The 19518-nt window shown below is 44.8% G+C and overlaps 1 protein-coding gene across 5 annotated transcripts in view; it reads left to right on the forward strand.

Annotated features, from left to right (window-relative positions):
- Zfyve1 (zinc finger FYVE-type containing 1) overlaps window positions 1-19518 on the forward strand; it is a 52067-nt gene that overhangs the window by 10327 nt on the left and 22222 nt on the right. For 3 of the 5 annotated variants that reach the window (XM_076921746.1, XM_076921744.1, XM_076921745.1), the window contains exons 3-4: window positions 13220-13724; window positions 17753-17967. In XM_076921746.1, the coding sequence (XP_076777861.1) occupies window positions 13220-13724; window positions 17753-17967 (720 nt within the window). Of the gene's footprint in view, window positions 1-7296; window positions 7337-13219; window positions 13725-17752; window positions 17968-19518 lie in introns of those variants that run through there. The other 2 variants (XM_076921747.1, XM_076921749.1) reach the window with 2 other exon arrangements.

The raw sequence follows: 19518 nt of genomic DNA on the forward strand, positions 1-19518 counted from the left end.
TGGATTCATTATGCGGTAACTAACGCCTGGCTTTTAACCTGGGAGACTATTCTGTTTAGTGCAGGGCTGTTTAAAATTTGACCCATATAAGCCGTCAAAATCACAGTGAGTCAGCTGTTTAAGGAACCCGTCTTTATCTGTTCTAAGTTACCTCCACTCTGTGTGAAGTTACCTTCACCCCACCCCATCAAGTTTGGAGTCATCTTTTTGAATTCGGAAGGAAGTGCTTGGCTTTTTGAGCCAGGGTTAATGTAGAGGGCAAGTTTCTTGCTGAGTTGGCTGTGTTTTCTCTGGGGATGTGTCTGTTGGTTGTGCCACTCTTGGTCTTCCCTGCGGGTGTGTAGCTCTGGTGGCTGACTGGACTGTGCTGGAGACCTAACCTGCTTAGGAAGAAGAACCTAGGAGATCTTTTTTAGTCATGTTTAAGTGCTAACTGATGGCTGATGAGAAATTAGAAGGAGCTAGTGGGGAGACCATGATGAAGGGAAGGGAAGCTGAGCTATAGAAGTTTAGGCTGACCTTGGATTCAGTTGGTAGGGAGGATGACCTTGAACTTCTGATCTTCCAGCTTTTACTTTAGACCTAGATAAGCAGGTAAACATCTCCAAGCCTGGTTTGTGCAGTGCCGAGGACTATACCCAGGGCTTCATCAGACAGTCTGTCAAGTGAGCTACGTTTCCAACTCTTTGCCTTTTCTTTAAAACAAAACAAAACCCTTTATTATGTATGTGTCTGTGTATGTGTGTAGGCGTGTGTGCCACTGTCAGGGTGGGGAGGTCAGAAGATAACTGCAGAAGTCGAGTCTCCTTTTTATATGAGGGTTCCAGGGATTAAACGTAGGCCATCGGGCTTGGCAGCGTATGACTTTTCCACACTGAGCCATCTCACTGGCTGCTTGTTCCTCTTTTTTTTTTTTTTTTTTAAGGTAGATTTTACTGACTGGCCTTGGAGGCTGACTTGGACTCACAGAGACCCATGCTTCTGCCTCCTAAGTGGTAGGAACAAGAGAGTGTGCCACCATATCCATCCATTAGTCAGGAAGCTGTGGTTGGAATTTTAGGGTGGAGATGTGTACTAGTTATATATAAGAACCTGACCACTGGCTTGACATCTTTGGAGGATGACTTGACTTTCTGGAAAATCCTAGATCCCACCCCTGCCTATTCTTGATACTAGGTCATTTCTGGTAGATTCTAGATATACGATGCTTGAGAAGAACTGACTTTGCTCCTTTCAGACACCCACATTTAAGTGCCAGCACAGCCCTGAGCAACTTAGAAGTTAAGGAATACTCTGCTATCTGGTGACTGTGTCATCCACATGCCTAAACCTTTCCACATCCTTTCATAACCTTTCTTTCAGAGCTTTAAAGGACATCAGTACCCTGCCTTGAAATGGAAGTAGCTACTGAACTGTATGGCTCAGTAGCTGGGATAACCCCCCTGTGCTTTGCAAACCTTTTCTCTCTTGTAGCACTGGGGATCAAACCCAGAGCTTTATGTGTGTCAGGCAAACACTCTGCCACTGAGCTACATCCCTAACCCACTTCAAATGGTCTTAAAGGAACACTCCTATGTAGCAAGTGAGCCTGGGAGAAGTGATGGAGGCCATCCTGCTTGGAATGCCCGAGTATTTTGTTAATCCTGCGTAGAGGTTATTTGAGGATCCCATAGTTCTTTTTGCACAGTGGTTCTGGCTCTGGTGACCGTGGGTTTAGGTTAATAGTGGGTCACTGTTGTTTCACCATTATCTCCATACGCTCTGCTGTTTAGATCTGGATTCTTTGGGCAGGCAGGCAGACAAGCAAACTACTTTCCACTTTCCTTGCTTGCTTCTTTCCTTTCTGCCTTTCCTTTTCCTCCCCCTTTTCTTTCTTATCATGAATTTAAGAAATGAAATCTCCCCTTGTTAGGGAAAATAGTTGGTATAACCCAATACAAATGGCTTTAGGGTTGTGTTTTATTCTGGGTTGTTCTTGTTTTTCTTTTTCTTCCTTTTCTACAGAAAACCAATTGTGTGTGGACTATTTATTTAACTGTTTCTACATGTGTCTCACTGTGTAGCCCTGGCTGACCGGGAACTTGGTGTATATACTAAGCTGGTCTTGAACTCAAGAGTTCTGTCTGCCTCTGCCTCCTAAGTGTTGGGATTGCAGGTGTGTACCATCTTGCCCGCTCATAACTTGGAGATGTGGCTCAGTTGGTAGAGTGCTTCCCTGCATGCTTTAAGTCCCACCTCTACAACACTGCATGAGCCCAGTGTGCTGTTGCGTGTTTGTAAACACAGCACTTGGCAGATAGAGGTAAGAGGGTTGGGAGTTCAAGGTCACATGTTGAGACCCTGTCTATAAAACAAAACACAACAAAGCATAATGTCCAACTTTATTGAGATTTGTAGTTTTATAAGTTGACAAATATGACCCCTACAGTTAAGACATGAAACACAGAGGTAGAAAAGTGGCTGGGTGGCTAAGAGTGCTTGTTTTTGCAGAGGACCCTGGTTCAGTTCCCAACACCTACATGGCTCACAGTCATCCATAATTCCAGTTCCAAGGAATCCAACTCTCCTGACTTCCTAGAGCACCAGGCATGCATGTGGCACACATACATATAAGCTAAACAGTCGGACATCAAAGAATCTTTATATATATATAAAGTGCTCCCAAGTGCGATTAAAGGTGTGCGCCACCACTGCCTGGCTACCCTCACCCCTTTTAAAATTCACTTCACATCCTTCTTTTCCCTTTATTCCAGTCCAGAGCTCCTGCCCACTGGATGGTGTCACCCACGCTCAGTTAAGCTTCTCTAAAAACAGCTTCACGGATGCATCTAGAGAGTGTTTCTGCTTGATGGTCCTAAATGGCTAGGTTGACAGTCAAAATAGCCATCACAGCATTAGAAGTAGTGTAGTAAATCACATTGCTCCATTCACCTCACAGAAAGTTGAGGCCAATGTAAGTTAAATGATGTTGTCAAGATTGTTCAAGCGTCAGTGATGGGTAGAGTGGAACCAAGCCCTCCATGGGGATAGTACTCTCCTCTTCTCCTAGAGAGAGCACAGCATGCAGACACATGCAGATGTGTTATCATCCATTCATTGAAACAGTACATACTGATTGCCTGTTGTGCTGGGTGTGCTGTATTGAATGGCACAGACCGGACCCCTGCCCCTCAACGAGGAGTTCATTGTAGCTGTGAAGCCGAGAGCTGGGAAACATGTGGACCATGGACATGTTAGCAAAAAGGGTGGTGGAGCGAAGGTTTGCTCAGGACATGGATTGCATCAGCTGTTTCTGGTGTGATATTTTTATTTATTGTTATTTATTGACTTTCTTTCTATCTATCTACCTACCTACCTACCTATCTATCTCTCCATCCATCCATCCATTTTGTGGCCCGTTTCTTCCTTCTAAGGTCCCAGCTGTCACTAGCGCTTATTCTAGTTTGGTTGTAGCTAGGTGGAGTTTGTAAAAGGGAGCCGTGTGTCCTATTTGGAAGGTTTTTGGAAAGGTCTCTTGAGTTGGTATTTCCAGTCCTCAGGATTGGAAAGCTTTTTATTCAGATATAAAAGGAGAGCTAAACTCGGTGAATTGGGTATGTCAAAGAAATTCATCACAGAGCTGACAAGAGCTGTTTTGGAAGAATCTGTGCAAGGCTCATTTCTGTGTGGCTATGGTCTAAGTTGCTGGGACGGCAGAGGAGCTGTGGGCAGTGTCTGTGAGGCAAGGGTCAGCACTGCTGGAATTATAAGACACGGGAGGGGAATTCCTAACCTCTCTGGTCATGGGACACTTTGGGGACAATGGAGTGGAAGAAAGTGATCTTTGTCCTTACCAAGTGTGCTCAGTGTTCATGAGGCCAAACTTGTGACTCCAGTCACCTTAAGAAAACATTTGATAGGGAATTGGCTGTGCTTCTATTCTAGCAAGGAACTCCATCTCACATGTGAACACATAGTAAGTGTGCACCCCATTAGGATAGAGTGCACTATGTGTTTGACATAGTTTTAGTAAAGTCCCATTTGATTCATTTACTTTTATTTTATGTACATTGGTATTTTATTTGTATGTATGTCTGTGTGAGGGTGTTAGATCCCCTGGAACTGGAGTTACAAGCAGTTTTGAACTACTGTGTGGGTGTTGGGAATTGAACCTGGGTCCTCCGGAAGAACAGCCAGTGCTCTTAACTTCTCATCCATCTATGCTTATTTGAAAGGCTACAAATTAGACCTTTTATTCAGTCGAGACATGAATTAGACTGTGAACATAAATCACTGTCTGCTGTTCTTTTCCTTTGGGAGAGTTGGAGCCTCCAGGGCCCCACACAAGCTCTACCACTGAGCTCCAGGTGGTTTTTAAAAAGAAAGATTAAAAAAAAGATTTAGTTTATGAGCATTGGTATTTTGCCTGCATGTCTCTGTCTCTGTCTGTCTGTCTCTCCCTCCCTCCCTCCCTCCCTCTCATTCTCTCTCCATCTGTGTGAGGGTGCCAGATTTTTCTGGAGGTGGAGTTACAGATAGTAGTGAGCTCTGCCATGTGGGTGCTGGGAATTGAATCCCAGTCTGGAAAGAACAGCCAGTGAGTGCTTTTAACCGCTAAGCCATCTTTTCAGGCCAATTAAAAAAAATTATATTTATTATTATTATTATTTTTGGTTTTTCGAGACAGGGTTTCTTTGTGTAGCCCTGGCTGTCCTGGAACTCACTCTGTAGACCAGGCTGGCCTCGAACTCAGAAATCCACCTGCCTCTGCCTCCCAAGTGCTGGGATTAAAGGCGTGCGCCACCACCGCCCGGCTATTATTTTTTATTTATGAGTATATATTCATGTCTGTGACTGCATGCCATTTATGTGCAGGTGCCCATGGATACCAGGGGATGTCAGATTCCTTGGAGCTGGAGTTATAGGAGGTTTTGAACTGCCTGACATGGGTATGGGGACTGGAACTCAGATCCTCTGAAGAGCAGCAAGTGCTCTTAACTGCTAAGCCAACTCTCCTGCCCTGTTCTTTTGAATATTATGGAAAAGGTTTTGGGTTTCTCAAGGGAAAAATCTCTCACGTTCCACCTGTTTCCTTCCTCTACAAGAAAAGAAAACGTAACACTGGGCCTGTGTGTGTGTGGTGCGTCATCAGGTTAGTGATGGTGCAAGCTGAACTCAGTTTGTGTCCCACTGCAGAAACACTGCTTGTGTTTGAGGATACTGGTCTCAGTTGTCATTAGAGAAGCTTTTGGTTTCTTTGGCTCTCTTCCTTTGAACTCAGCCAAAAAAGATAAGAAAGCAAAGTGAACTAGAAACCAACAAATACAAATCATTAATAGAAACTCAGTGTTGAAAATAGCTGCCCACATAACTTAGTTACAAATCTCATTGGTAAATTATAAAATAATAATTTGTTGGATCTGGGTAGAACTTAGGATGTTTATATTGTGATGGCGTATGGGAGCTTTGGATAGTTTTGTGTTAATTGGGGATGGGACTGATTTGGAGGGGCTAGCACTAGGACTAGCTCAGGAAACTTGACAGGGATGTCTGATCACAGTTGGCACAGGTCTGATCTGCTTTAGAGGCTAGCACTAGAAGAGCCTCCATATTGAGCAACTTGAGAGCACTTCCTGGTGCCTTGGTGGCTTCTAGAATCTGGCTGGGCTGTAACTCCTTTCCTCCTTCCTTCCCCATTGCTGCTTTTCCCTTCCTAGGGCCGCTGGGGAAAAGTCCGTGTGTGTTCATGCTGCCTGCTGAAAGGATTCTGAGTGCTAAGATGGAATCTCTTGAGTCATTGCTGTTGCCCACTTGGATCAGAGGTGGCTGGCTGGTACTTTGCTCTCAGGAAATACTCTGATTTCCAAATAGAAATAGTGGGGATCCTTGAAAACTGTTCATTTTACAAAATGAGCTTGGAATGTGTAACATTCCAAGTTTTTTTAGTAAGTCAGAAGGTGGGAGAGAGAAGAGGGTAAGATAGAGGTGCTATTGAGTTTCTTTCTGTAAGATTTTTTTCTTTTTCTTTTTTTGAGACAGGGTTTCTCTGTATAGCCTTGGCTGTCCTGGAACTCACTCTGTAGACCAGGCTGGCCTCAAACTCAGAAATCCGCCTGCCTCTGCCTCCCAAATACTGGGATTAAAGGCGTGCGCCACCACTGCCTGGTGATTTTTTTTTTTTTAATTGTGTTTATGTGTCTCTGTGTGGCTATGTGCATGTGAGTAGTGAGTAGATTAGGGGCATGGCATCTCCAGAGCTGGGTTACATTCCTCATTAGGTTTCCCGCGGGTCCGTTGGAAGAATGGTACATGCCCTTAACTGCTGAACCTCCAGCCTCCTTGTTGGGTTCCTTTCAGCTTAATATGTATTAGGCTGTGTATTAGTCACTTTACTAAGAGTCAGCTGTAGAACCAGTATTAATAATGCTTTGTTTTGTTTTGTTTTGTTTGAGACAGGGTCTCTATATAGCTCTGGCTGGACTGGAACTCTCTTTGTAGACCAGGCTGGCCTCGAACTCAGAGATCCGCCTGCCTGTTTCCTGAGTGTTGGGATTAAAGGCATGTGACACTATTGCCTGGCAATAATTTTCTTTTCTTTTTTTTTTGGGGGGGGGGGGGTGGTGGCTGAGGCAAACCTCACCAGGCTTGGCAGCAAGTGCCTTTACCTACTGAGCCATCTTGTGTGGCTCCTTGACCCTCTTTTGAGACAGAGTCTCACTGTGTATCTCCTGGCTGGCCTAGAACTCATGGAGGTCCCCTTGCCTCTGCGTCCTAAGTGTTGGGATTCAAGACACCACTTCTTGTTAATGCCTTATTTTGGTGGGAGAGGAAAGGAGTTTTTTGAGGTGTGTGGTGAGAACGTTGATTTTTTAGGTGGAGCTGATTTGGATCTGGCCACACTGCTGAGTTGCTGACATCTGGGTAACAGGCAGGGGAGCCTAGTCATTCTTGCAGCACACTTGGGTGTTTTCCCAGTGAGCTGATTCTAAGTTATAATGGCTCCTGTTCTCCCTCGCTTTGTGCTACACACTGGGCTTTGCCCTTTGCTATTTATCTTACACAGTACTTTATCTCAGGCAGCCCTCAGGGTCCCTACGGGGTTGGGCAGCCAGTTTTTATCTAATGTCCCGAGGCTTCCTAGTGAAGTAGCTCTTTCAAGGCCCTACAGTGGCTCAGCTCTGGGTGGAACCTGGGAGCTGCTGACTTGCCTGAGGTCTCAGAGTCCAGGCTCCAGGAGGAGCAAAGGTGATGTTCCTGCTTTTGTTTGTTTCAGGGCCAAGGGCTATTTCAGAGTCAGAATTGGATGGGGTGACAAGGGCAGCTCCTCAGAAATGGGGTGAAGATGGAATAGATGAGGGTAAGCAGGCAGGCTCGGGGAGCTGGGGCTGGGGCCCTTCCGGAGCCTTCTTTCCTTCCTTGCCAAAGGGAATTTATCTTTTTTCTTTTTGAGATGTGGTCTCACCAGGTAGTCATGGCTGACCCAGAGCTCCTCTGCAGCCCTGATCCTCCAGCCTCAGCCTTCTGTGTCCTGACCTCTTGCTTGACTTTTTCTTTTCCTAGTTTGAAAAACCGGTCTTGCTGACACCTAAATGAAGGCAACAGTTCTTTCTGGCTCAGGAAAAGTTGTCCACAGGTTGGGGAGTTGTTTAGTAGTGTTACCAGGGAGCAAAGTGATGTGAAAGACAGGAGGGTGAGGCCGCCTTCATGTTTGCCAAGCAGGTTTTCCTCATCTGGTCATTTAATTAGCCTCTGTACTGGCAAGTGGAGGTCACAATGGTTACATTTTTACTTTACTTAAGAAAAAAGCCACTAGCACATGCTGATTGCTCATAGACCAGCAGGAGGCAAACCTACCAAGGCTCTTTGAGTTCTTTCTCTGAGTCTGCTTACTGGATCCAGAAGCTATACCCAACACAAGAGCATACGTGTTTAGTATGTCTCAGGATACTAAGTACCAGATAATATTCCAGATGTTAGTTTTATCATATGTACATATACAGAGACACACAGAGACATTTCTCTGTGTGTTAACTTTGCTTTCTTTAATTTTTTTTGAGATGGATTTTACTTCATAGCTTGTCTTAACCTTGAACTCAAGAGCCTCCTGCTCTCTTTGCCTCCTGAGTATTGAGATGACAGGAGTGTGTAAGCGCACCCGGCTTATTTATATATTATGTACATCATTTACCGTTACTAGAAACACTTAATTCTGTACCTAAATGACTGTTGTAGATACCAGTTGCTGCTTCTGGGTTGACAGGTATAATTTTTAGGGGAGACACTGAAGGCCTATGCTTTCTTGCCTTGGGACTGAGCAAGTAGATGGCTCTTCCAGCTGGCTACCCTGACCTTAGCTGACTCCTTCCTAGTAGAAGTTTATGGGGCTTCTGTTTGTGTCGTGCTGGCCACCTTAGCAACTTGGAACCAGACCTGCTGAGTGACCCAGGTCCAAATGGACTGTTCTTTGTCACTTAATTTTTGTTGTTGTTGCTGTTGTTGGTTTGTTTTTTGAGACAGGGATTCACTATATTGTAGCCCTGGCTTTCCTGGAACTCACTCTGTAGATCAAGCTGGCCTCAGAGAGATTCACTTGTCTCTCTTTCCCCAGAATTGGGATAAAGGCCCATGCCACTACACCTGCCCACTTAAGAAGTTTTTAACTTAATTTTTTGAGACAGAATCTTGCTGTAGAGCTCAACTTGGTCTTAAATTTGTAGTTGTCTTGCCTCAGTCTCTTCCATGCTTGGGTTACAGATTTAACCTACTGTGCTAGCTAGCTTTTGGATCTCTTGTTTCTTAGAGCTATCAGGTAGGTAGTTCAAGTAGCCTGGCCCCAAGCTGATTAAATGCTGCTGTGTTCAGCTCTGCGGAAGGTTTGGGGCACACTAGTGTGTGTGTATTTCCTTCCTGAGCCCTAAGTGCTGTGCTTTCCTCTGATGGCTAAAAGAATTGGTCATAGAGCTCGTTACTGCTGTAGCTAGAGGAGACCTGTGTGGTGGAGGTATGGATTTGAGGTTCAGTAGTCTGAGTTAGTGATACCAAACAGATTTCTGAAGCTCTATTCTGGATCTTGAAAAAAAACAATACCAAAAAACAACATTTTATTTACAGGGAGGGAGACAGGGAGGGAGGGTGAGTGGCATGCGTGCGTGCGTGCGTGCGTGCGTGCGTGCATGCATGCATGCGTGTGTGAGTGTGAATGCTGGCTCTTGAGCACGTGTGAGGAGTGAGGAGGTTTGAGGACACCTCTGATAACCAGGGTGGTAGTGAGTGAGCCCCTGCATGTTCTTTCAGTTGTCATGGGAGTTAGGAATGTATGAAGTTGGAACAGTAAACTTTTAAAATATCACAACTTTATTAAAATGGAACTCACACACCACAAACCACCCTTTATTGTGTTTTAAAGTTGCCTTTTCAGTGTGAGGATCAGATATGGGGTCTTGAACATTCTAAAAGAGGCCTGTACTACTAAATGTGACCCTCAATCTAGATTCATCTTTTAAAGGGTCACTGAAAGCCCATGCTTGCTCTGTTCCCCAGCACCACAAATAGAATAATGAACTAGAGAATTGAGTGCATTTAGTATAATCAGCACCTGCAGCCTGGAACACTGTGTGGTTCCGGAACATTTCCATCACCTCAAGCAGAGACCTTGTCCCCTTTAACAGCCTCTCCCTGGTTCCTCCTCTTCTGGCTTACTGGCATTCACTAATCTACTTTCTGCCTTATGAAGTGGATTGTCCTGAACATCTGACATAAATGAATCACATAATATCTGGCTGTTCTGTCTGGTTCTTTTCATTCAATCTCATTTTCCTGTAGTCGTGTTTAGCATGTGTTGGTACTTTTTTTTGTTTTTATTCTTTTAGCATGTCAAGCAGATACTGATAGCTGCTTACTTTGTTTTGAGACAGGGTTTTTCTGTGTAGCCTTGGCTGTTCTGGAACTGGAATAACAAGCAGTTGTGAGCTGCCATGTGGGTGCTGAGAATTGAATCTGGGTCCTTTGGAAGAGCAGCCGGTGCTCTTAGCCTTTGAGCCATCTCTTTAGCCTATTTGTTTACTTTTATGTCACAGGTTTTTAGACTAAGTGTTTTTGGTGGCAATGAAATTTTTATTATTAAAAATTTTGTATTACTATTATTGTGTATGTGTAATCAATGTATGTGGGCATACATGTGCCACAGTGAACTTGTGACAGTCACGGGTGACTTTTGGGGTTCCCTTCTTTTACTTACTGTGGGTTCTGGGGCTAAACTCAGGTATATTGGGCTTGTGTGGCACATGCTTGTATCTGATGAGTTTTTTTTGTTTTTTTTTTTTTTCTTGAGTTTTGAGACCGGTTTTTGTTGTTGTTGTTGTTGTTTTGGTGTTTTTTTTTTTTTTTTTTTTTTTTTTTCTGTAGCTCTGGCTTTCCTGGAACTCACTATGTAAACCAGGCTGGCTTCGAACTTAGAGATTCACTTGCCTCCTGAGTGCTGGAGTTAATGGCATGTATCACTGTGCCTGGCTCCAGTGAGCCATCTTGACTGACATACATACATACATACATACATGCATGCATGCATGCAGTTTTTCAGGCAGACTTGTACTTTTCACCTGAGGATAGCCTGAAACTCTACATCTTAGACCAAGCTGGTCTTCAACAAGTCGTTCTCCTGTCTCAGTCTCTCAAGGAACAAGATTATAGATGTTCACAACTGCCCCCTCTTTCAGTTTTTATTATTTTCATAGGGAGAATATTTATATTTTAACCATTTTAGTTATTGTTTGGGGGATGATACATGTGTGCAAAACTGTCATTTGTCCACTTCATAAACATTAGAGTATTGGGTTGCAAATAAAAATACTTTGTACTACAGAATATCGCAAATTCTTCGCATTAGAATTCCAATGTGATCATGTTAATTTCGCATGCTTTTCTGATTCAGGCAAAGGTTTGTTGTTAGAGCAGTTTAGATAGAAGACTAGCGTGAGTCTGTGGAATATGCCTCATAATTACTTTTCCCACTGAAAAGGCAATCGAAATGATTTATGATACAATTTTTAGATTATCTTTCAGATGTGGGATTCTTCCCTAGAGCTATTTTCAGCCAAACAAGTCAGCTAACCAGCCAAACAAGTCAGTACAGAACCAGCATAGTGAGCTGACATTATTGTGTGCAGTGCGTGTGTACTTTTCAGCCTTGGGCACACGTACTGTCACTGCAGCATGTTCCCCCCAAGGTGTGTGAGCAAGGACTTAGGGAATGGGCGTCTGACAGAAGACTCTCAGGTGAAGGTGCCTGCCTCCAGGCCTTCCTAGCCTGAGTGTGATCTCTGGGACCCACATAGTGAAAGGAGAGAACCAACTTCTTCAACAGAAGCACCATGTCTTCCATGGTATGTGAGCGAGCTCATACACACACACACACACACACACACACACGCACACACACACACAGAGAGAGAGAGACAGAGACAGATAGAAAAAAAAGGGACCTGGAGAGATGGCCCAGTGGTTAAAGAGCTCTTGCTGTTCTTCCAGAGCTTGCAGTACCAGCATAGTGGCTTACAACTGCCTCTGTCTCTAGCCCCAACTCGGAATATGACTTTCTCTTCTGACCTCTAAGGGCAACAGGCAGGCACACATGCATAAACATACAATTGCAGGCAAAATACCCATACACATAAAATAATAATTTTTTAAATAAAAAACTTAAAAATGTAGGTGGGAGTGGTGGTGCACACCTTTAATTCCAACATTCTGGGAGGCAGAGGTGGGCGGATCTCTGTGAGTTTGAGGCAAGACAAGTAACTACATAGTGAGGTCCAAGCCAACCAGGTCTACACAGTTAGACGCTATCTCAAAAAAAAAAAAAAAAAAAAAAAAAAAAAAAAGAAGAAGAAGAAGAAGAGGAGAAAGATACGTTTTTGCCAAATCAGCAGTGGGTAAGACATTTGCTGTGCAAGTCTGTGTTGGAATCTTCAGAGCCATGTACAGTGGTGTGCATCTGTCATCCCGTGCTGCTATGCTGAGGTGGAAGGTGGGGACCAGACACCCACTGGAAACCTTCAGGCTAGTGAGTCTGGTCAAGCAGGGATGAAGAACAGAGAGGCCCTGTCTCAAACATGGTGTGGCAAAGACTGACACCTGAGGTGGCTCTCTGACTCTGTGTGTGTGGTGTAGATACAGAGTCAGGTCACAGTAAGGACATGTGTAAGGACTGACTTAAAGTTGGTCATAATAGTTGTAAATTGCAATAATGGTTGGGAAGAGGCTCATCCTTCATCGTGACTAAATGACAGCCATTGTGGGATGTGCCACAGTCTGTTCTTTCATTCACCATTCGACGGGTAGTTGACCAGTTTGACTTTTTGGTTGATATGGCTAATACTGCTGTTTATATTCATATACGGAGAGGTTTTATGTGGACATTTGTTTTCAGTTGCTGGATATAAACTTAGAGATAGAATTTCTGAGTCATGGGAGTCTTGCATGTAACCTTTTGTTATCACGTCTTTATTATTGTTTTTTATGTCTGTGTACCGTGTGCATGTCTGTTGCCCATGGAGGCCAGAGAGGGTATTGGAGCCCCTGAAGGTAGAGTTACAGGCTGCTGTAAGCTGCTGCATGGATCCTGAGAACTGAGCCTGGGTCCTGTAAAGGCAGCCAGTGCTCTTAATCACTGAGTCATCCCACCAGCTCATTGTCACTGTCTGGTGGCTTTGTAGCACATGGTCTTAAGCTATTAGTTTACCTCTTTCTTTTTAAAAACTATTGGCTAAGCCAATGATTAACATGTTTTCTTTTACGAACTTTACGGTTTGAGCTCGTTATTAAATTTTTGTTTCTCAGTTATGTGATTCTGTGTGTGTATGTGCACATGAATGCAGGTGCCTATTGAAACCAGAAGAGGGCATTTGATCCCCTGGAGCTAGAGGCACAGACAGCAGCTTGTCAGTGTGGGTTCTGGGAACCAAATTCAGGTCTTCTCCAAGAGCAGCCAGAACTTTAAATCATCAAACTGCTTCATCCCCCAGTTTTAGCTTTCATGACTACCAAGTTCTCCCCCTGACTGAAGCTTCAGAGGGTTCCACCAGCTGTTTGCTCCGGTGGAGCTCTGTCTCGGGACTTCTTTTTCCATCCATTTTGACCAGTCAGAAAAGGTCTTGTTCCTGGGAAGTAGCCGTGTTTCTTATAGGAGCTCGTTTGTCAGTTTCTATATTTCATTGTGTACCTTTTTTCTTTTTCCTTGAAGGTAACAAATGAAGAGGACTTTGTTAGGCGATTGGACTGTAAGCCGGACCAGCATCTTAAGGTGGTTTCCATTTTTGGAAATACTGGTGATGGAAAGTCCCATACCCTCAACCACACTTTCTTCTATGGCCGAGAAGTCTTCAAAACCTCCCCTGCTCAGGAGTCCTGCACAGTGGGAGTGTGGGCAGCCTATGACCCAGTCCATAAGGTAGCAGTGATAGACACAGAAGGACTCTTGGGGGCCACCGTGAATCTAAGCCAGAGGACACGGCTGCTGCTAAAGGTCCTGGCCATCTCAGACTTGGTCATCTATCGAACTCATGCAGACCGGCTGCATAATGACCTCTTCAAATTCCTTGGGGACGCCTCGGAAGCTTACCTAAAGCACTTTACCAAGGAACTCAAGGCTACGACTGCACGCTGTGGCCTGGACGTCCCGTTATCTACCCTGGGCCCGGCAGTTATTATTTTCCATGAGACTGTGCATACTCAGCTTCTGGGTTCTGGTGAGTAGACAGTGGTATGTCACAGTCTGGCTTTTTAATGCACATGGAGGTGGCCTCTGGGGTGTAGTATGGTGACGGTAATACCCAGAAAAACTTGTGCTGAGCAAGACTTAAGAAAATGTTCCAAGAAGGCCGGAATAATTAGCAGGTGCAGTAGACTAAGGGTCCTGGGAAATCCAGCTGCGGTCTGTTTTCCTGGGATACTGAAGGTAAAAGCTTCAGAGAGGGCTCAAGAGAGACTAGAAGAGCTAGGCAGAGTGATATATTCGAGAAGCTGAGACAGGAGAATTGTGAATTTGAGGCTAACCTGGGCTACATAGTGAGTCTGTGGTGGCACACTGAAACAAAAGAAAGGCGGGTATAATGGTGTATGCCAGTAGGCCCAGCATTCAAGAAATAGAGGCCATTCTTAGCTACATTATGTCAGGGACTAGCATAGGCTACATGAAACTCTGTCTCAAAAAAAAAGAGAAAGTCAAAACCAAGACGAGCGCTAACACAGGCACTCTCATAAGGTTGTGAGTATGTTGAATGCGTCCTTCCCAAGAGTTCCATAAAGAGAAGTAGAACCATACAGTGGTCGCCGGTGGCTCGTGGGGCTCATGTGGAATTACTAAGAACTTCCTTTTTAAAATATTTAAGTAATTAAGAAAATGGTATGCTGATGAGAATAATTCATTAGAGAAAGGGTAAATGCAAGAAAGAGACCAGATGCCTCGAGTGCTGGAGGCCCTGGTTGAATCCTAAGCACTGCAAAAGGCACATGTGATGGTATATACCTGTAATCCCCGCACATGGGAGGCAGACCCAGCAAAATTGCTGCAAGTCTGAGGCTATCCTGGTCTATACAATGAGACCCTCTCTCAAAATAAAAATGAAAAAGAAAAGAACAGAAACAGCCGGAGTGGTTGTCAACTGGAGGGGTTGGCCTCAGGAGCATGACAGATGCCTGTGTCCGGGAGAGAGGGTGGAACCTCTGGAGGTGTGTGTGCTGAGTGTGGGGGAAGCGTGTTCTGGGAGGAGCAAATCCCTGGCAGTTTCCCAGGAGCAGCCATATGCAAGAACTGCAGTAGATTCCTAAACTTCAGTGTTAGCCCTTGGGATGCATTCTCTGTCTTCTAGAGGGCTCTCTTGAAATAAAAGCTTCATTTATAATTTAGATATCTTGGCTTGTGATATTCCTGCTTGCTTTCAAAATGTAATTGAAGCCAAGAAAAAAAAAAGTTATCCAATAGCTGGATATGAGCACGTGTGCCCATAGTCCTAACACTGAGGCAGGAGGATTGAACGTTTGAGACCAGCCTGAAACATTGAGACCCTGTCCCAGAAATTAAGAAATAAAATCAAATTAAATGTAAACTCCTAAAGATGTTTTGTCTAACCCCTGTCAGTGTGTCTGGTCATTAGTTATCCCCTTGATCCTTCTCACTCTGTGTGTGCCTGCCCGTGTGTAGGTGTATGTTGGGAGCCGACTTTAGTAGAAAGCGGCTAGATCAAGTTTGCAGCCATCTGGAACCATATACCCTGATGAAAGACTTGGTTGTCAAAAGCCTATAACAGCTGAAGCACACTCTGATAAATATATTGTTTATCCCACATAGCTTGTTTTGCTGTTTAGTAACCTCAGCTGTATGGTGCACGTGGTAAAATGTTTTCACCTGTGTTCTCCTGCTTGTGTATATAAATACCTCAGAATTCCCTTCAATAAGGGAGACATGAGAAAATAGAAGAGAGACTGAATCACACCCTGTCTTGTCTCCATTCTTCGCGTCTCTTGCCCCAAGAGCCACACTCTCTCTTGACCCTTAGAAGCATCTTTTTGCTTTGTGCTATGTATGGTGCAGTGTGCAGCTCCAGATGACAGCTCCGAGAACTGCCTGCAATATGTGACCAAGGAGGTCCTAGCAGAATTAGGGCAGGAACTACCATCTTCGAATTCTGACATCTGGAGCAACAGGGCTTCTTGAAGCCTTAAAATAGAACAAGACAGCAGGGTAGGAGGAGTGCCAAAATGTAAGCAAATGGGGCATTGCATTTTTCTTGTCACATAGCTGTTGAGCTTTCGATTTCTGTTTGATCTTGCTGTTTCTCTGGAGTGCTGGTAGGAGTTTAATAAATGAATGACAGGTTGAGTATTCCTTACCCAAGATGCTTGGGACCAGAAGTAGCATTGGAGGCTTCGGATTTGGAATGTTTGCCATAGTCTGAGAAAGGAGCATCCTGCATCTGAAAGCGTGAAAGCCAAGCGCTTTCCTGGCTAGGTTCAGAAGTCAACTCGACAGAGCCTAGGGTTGTCGGAGGGAGTCACAGCTGGAGGACTGGCTTGATAAGACTGGTCTGTGGGCGTTTTCCTGAGATTTGTTTTTATGTGTATGGATGTTTTCCCTGTATATATCTCCATACCATGTGCATAAACCATGCAGTGTCTGAGGGGGCCAGAAAAGGGTGTCAGATCCTCTTGGAACTGGAGTTTACTAAGTGTTAGCCAACCCTGTGAATGCTGGGATTTGGAACTGGGTCCTCTGGAAGAGCAGTCAATGTTGCCTTACCACAGTGTTTTACCACAGGCCACCTCTCTGGTCCCTGTTTTCTTTCTTTCCCCTCTTCCACCCAAAAGTGTGTGGATGGTTTGTCTACATGTATATATATTTACCACATGCATGCAGACAGAGGGTGTCAGACTCCCTGGGACTTGAGTTACAAACCATTGTGAGCTGCCATGAGGGTGCTGGGAATTGAGCCTGTGTCTTTTGGAAGAGCAGCTAGTGATCTTAACCACTAGTCCATCTCTCCAGCTCCGAACCTTGTTTTCTTGATTGCTAATTGATACGGAAGAGTCTAGCCCACAGTAGGTGGTGCCATCCTATGTGGGTGGTGCCATCCTATGTAGGTGGGCCCTGGCTGTGGAGGGAAGTAAACTTTGCCCCCCCAAACACACAAATTGATTTTGGTCAACAACAGAAATCAAACTAGGACAGTGTTGAAATCATTTCTGACTTAGGATATTTATTTTAGGGATGCCCTGCCTGGGTTCTGCCATGTAGATGAGCAGAATGAAGCACTGGAGAGCGGGGATTGCATGCTCAGGGAAAGACATGCAGAGACATTGGGAGGAAGGAAGGGAAGGGGCCAGGTCAGGGTCCTGGGTTGCTCTGGGAGAAGGCAGGGACTAATGCCTCCCACTACGTCTTTCAGGTCTCAGTAGGAGCTGAGTATAAGGAATAGGTCCATAATTATAATGGCTGCTGTTTGATTGTTGTCCCCTAAAATTTGAACTCATGTATCTTTAATGTTTGAGTGCTTTTGTTAAAATGTTAAAGGAAGTTAATCTAAAGTATTTGTATAAACAAAACTTTACCTCTAAAAGGTGCACTGACTGCCCATCCTACGGCTGCTGGACAGGTGCTAAGCCTGTGTACAAGCCACTCCCACATATTGCTAGCTTGCCATAGCTGTGCAGCTTCATCACATACGAGCAGAGTTCCCAGAGGATAAAACTGTAAATGCTCACTAGTAGACAACTGGCTACATAGATCCACAGGCTGGGAAACTATACAGCTCTTAAAAACCATAATGTGCTTCTTCAATGTATAGCGTAACAAGTGATTACAAAGCGAGCTGTGAGGAAGGGTGATGTCACAGAAAGTGTAGACACATGGGAGGAAGGTGACACAGGCCGTGCTTGTCTCTCCTTTTATGCTGATGTGTCTACCTTGTTCTTCTAGTAAGTCTTTTTCAAGACTCTTCTCTGATATACATGCAGGCAAGTGTACATTATATCCCACTGTGTAAGACCATGAATCACACACCCATGTAGTTAGCGCCTGCTTGTGAGATGGCCGTGCCTTCTCCTTGCTCCTTTGCAGGCAGTGCCAAACAAATGCAATAATTCTATCCATGTAGCAGTTGTGTCGGCATGTGCTTTCAATATAGAGAGTTAAAATTGATCTTACTTTTACAGTGAAAGGTGGGTAACTTGTTTTCCGGAAAGGCACTCACTGCCCACATATGCCTTTGTGCTTGTACAGATCACCCCTCAGAGGCACCCGAGAAGCTCATCCAGGACCGGTTCAGGAAGCTGGGCCGCTTCCCTGAAGCCTTTAGCTCCATTCATTACAAGGGAACGAGGACATACAATCCCCCCACAGACTTCTCTGGGCTTCGGCGTGCTCTGGAACAGCTGCTAGAGAACAACACCACCAGGTCTCCCCGGCACCCAGGGGTCATCTTCAAAGCCCTGAAGGTCAGTTGGCTCCTGCCCCGGGTACCTCTCATCAGTCCCTAGTACTCCTAAGCTGCTGCTCAGAAGCCTGGGCTGGACCGAGTCAGTACGGAGAGGTTGTGTGAGTGGAGGATACGCACGGCCTACGCCTCTGTCTGTCAGGCACTCTAGTAGGAAGGAATCTTGAGTCCATAAGACAGTTGCTAAGGGGTGAGGAGCTTGTAGCTCGGTTGTAGACTGCTCTTGTAGATTGGCTCCCTAGACCACATAAATTGGGCATGTTATGCATGCCTGTAATCTGGACACTGGGGAAGTAGACAGGACCATCAGAAGTTTAAGGACATTTCGGCTGCTGATTAGTCTGGGGCACCTGGGGTTTATGACACAGGAGTATTTAAGAGGATCTTTGCATGAGATTTTTTTTTCAGAGCAGATTCTGAAACATTGGGGGAAAATTGCAAAGGCAGTGATTTCTGCAGTGGGACTGGATGCCATTCAGTGTGTCACCTACATACATGACCTACGTGGTATTGGGCTAACGTTTGGGAAACCCATCTTTGAGAATTATTTTCACTGGGCATGATAGCACATGCCTTTAATTTCAGCACTGTGGAGGCAGATCTGTGAATTCAAGGGCAGCTTGGTCTACATAGTGAGTTCTAGGCTAGTCAGAGGTACATAGTGAGACACTGTCTTAAAAAAACAAAACAAAACAAAACAAAACGCCATCATTTTCCTTTAATCCCGGCACGTTGTGGATCAGTGTCAGCAGCAGGATCAGTCTGCTGTTTTGTTAGCACAATTAAAGGGATCCTGTTGTAAAGTCCCTGGCTGTCCATCCATAGCATATTCTGATAGAGCCTGCTTGCTGCTTTGTAAGACAGAGCTTACACCGGAAGGAAGGCAGACCCCGGCTTTCCAACCATGGCAGGTCTGTATAATCTATTAGGCAGGTTCTTCTGGTGTCTTTGTTTTTGTTGTTGTTGTTGTTTTTTTTTTTTTTTTTAAAGTTTATGTGTATGTTTATGCGTGTATGTCTGTGCACCATGTGCCTGCCTGGTGCTGTGGAGGCCAGAAGAGGGGATCGGACCCCGGAGACTGGATTTACAGATGGTTGTGAGTTGCTATAACTGATGGGCGCTAAGAATTAAACCTGGGTCCTCTGAAAGAAGAGCAGCAGGTTCTTTAAACTTCTGAGCTCCCCCACATCCCCCATTTTTGAGACAGGGTCTTACTTTGTAGCTCTGGCTGTCTTGGAACTTATTATGTAGACTAGTCTGGCCTTGAATTTACAGAGATCTGCCTGCCTCTGTTTCCCAAGTGCTGAGACTAAAGGCATGAGCCATCACACCTAGCATTTGCCTTTAAGCTTTCTTTTTTTGGTTTTGAGACAGGGTTTCTGTGTGTAACCCTTGCTGTCCTGCTGTCCTGAAACTTGCTCTGTAGACCAGGTTGCCCTTGAACTCAGAGACCCACCTGCTTCTACCTCCCAAGTGCTGGAATTAAAGGCATGTACCACCAACGACCTGGTTCTTAAGCGTTAATTTGTAATTATGCATATGCTTATGACTG

This window comes from Arvicanthis niloticus, chromosome 23 (assembly GCF_011762505.2).
Source record: "Arvicanthis niloticus isolate mArvNil1 chromosome 23, mArvNil1.pat.X, whole genome shotgun sequence".
NCBI lineage: Eukaryota > Metazoa > Chordata > Mammalia > Rodentia > Muridae > Arvicanthis > Arvicanthis niloticus.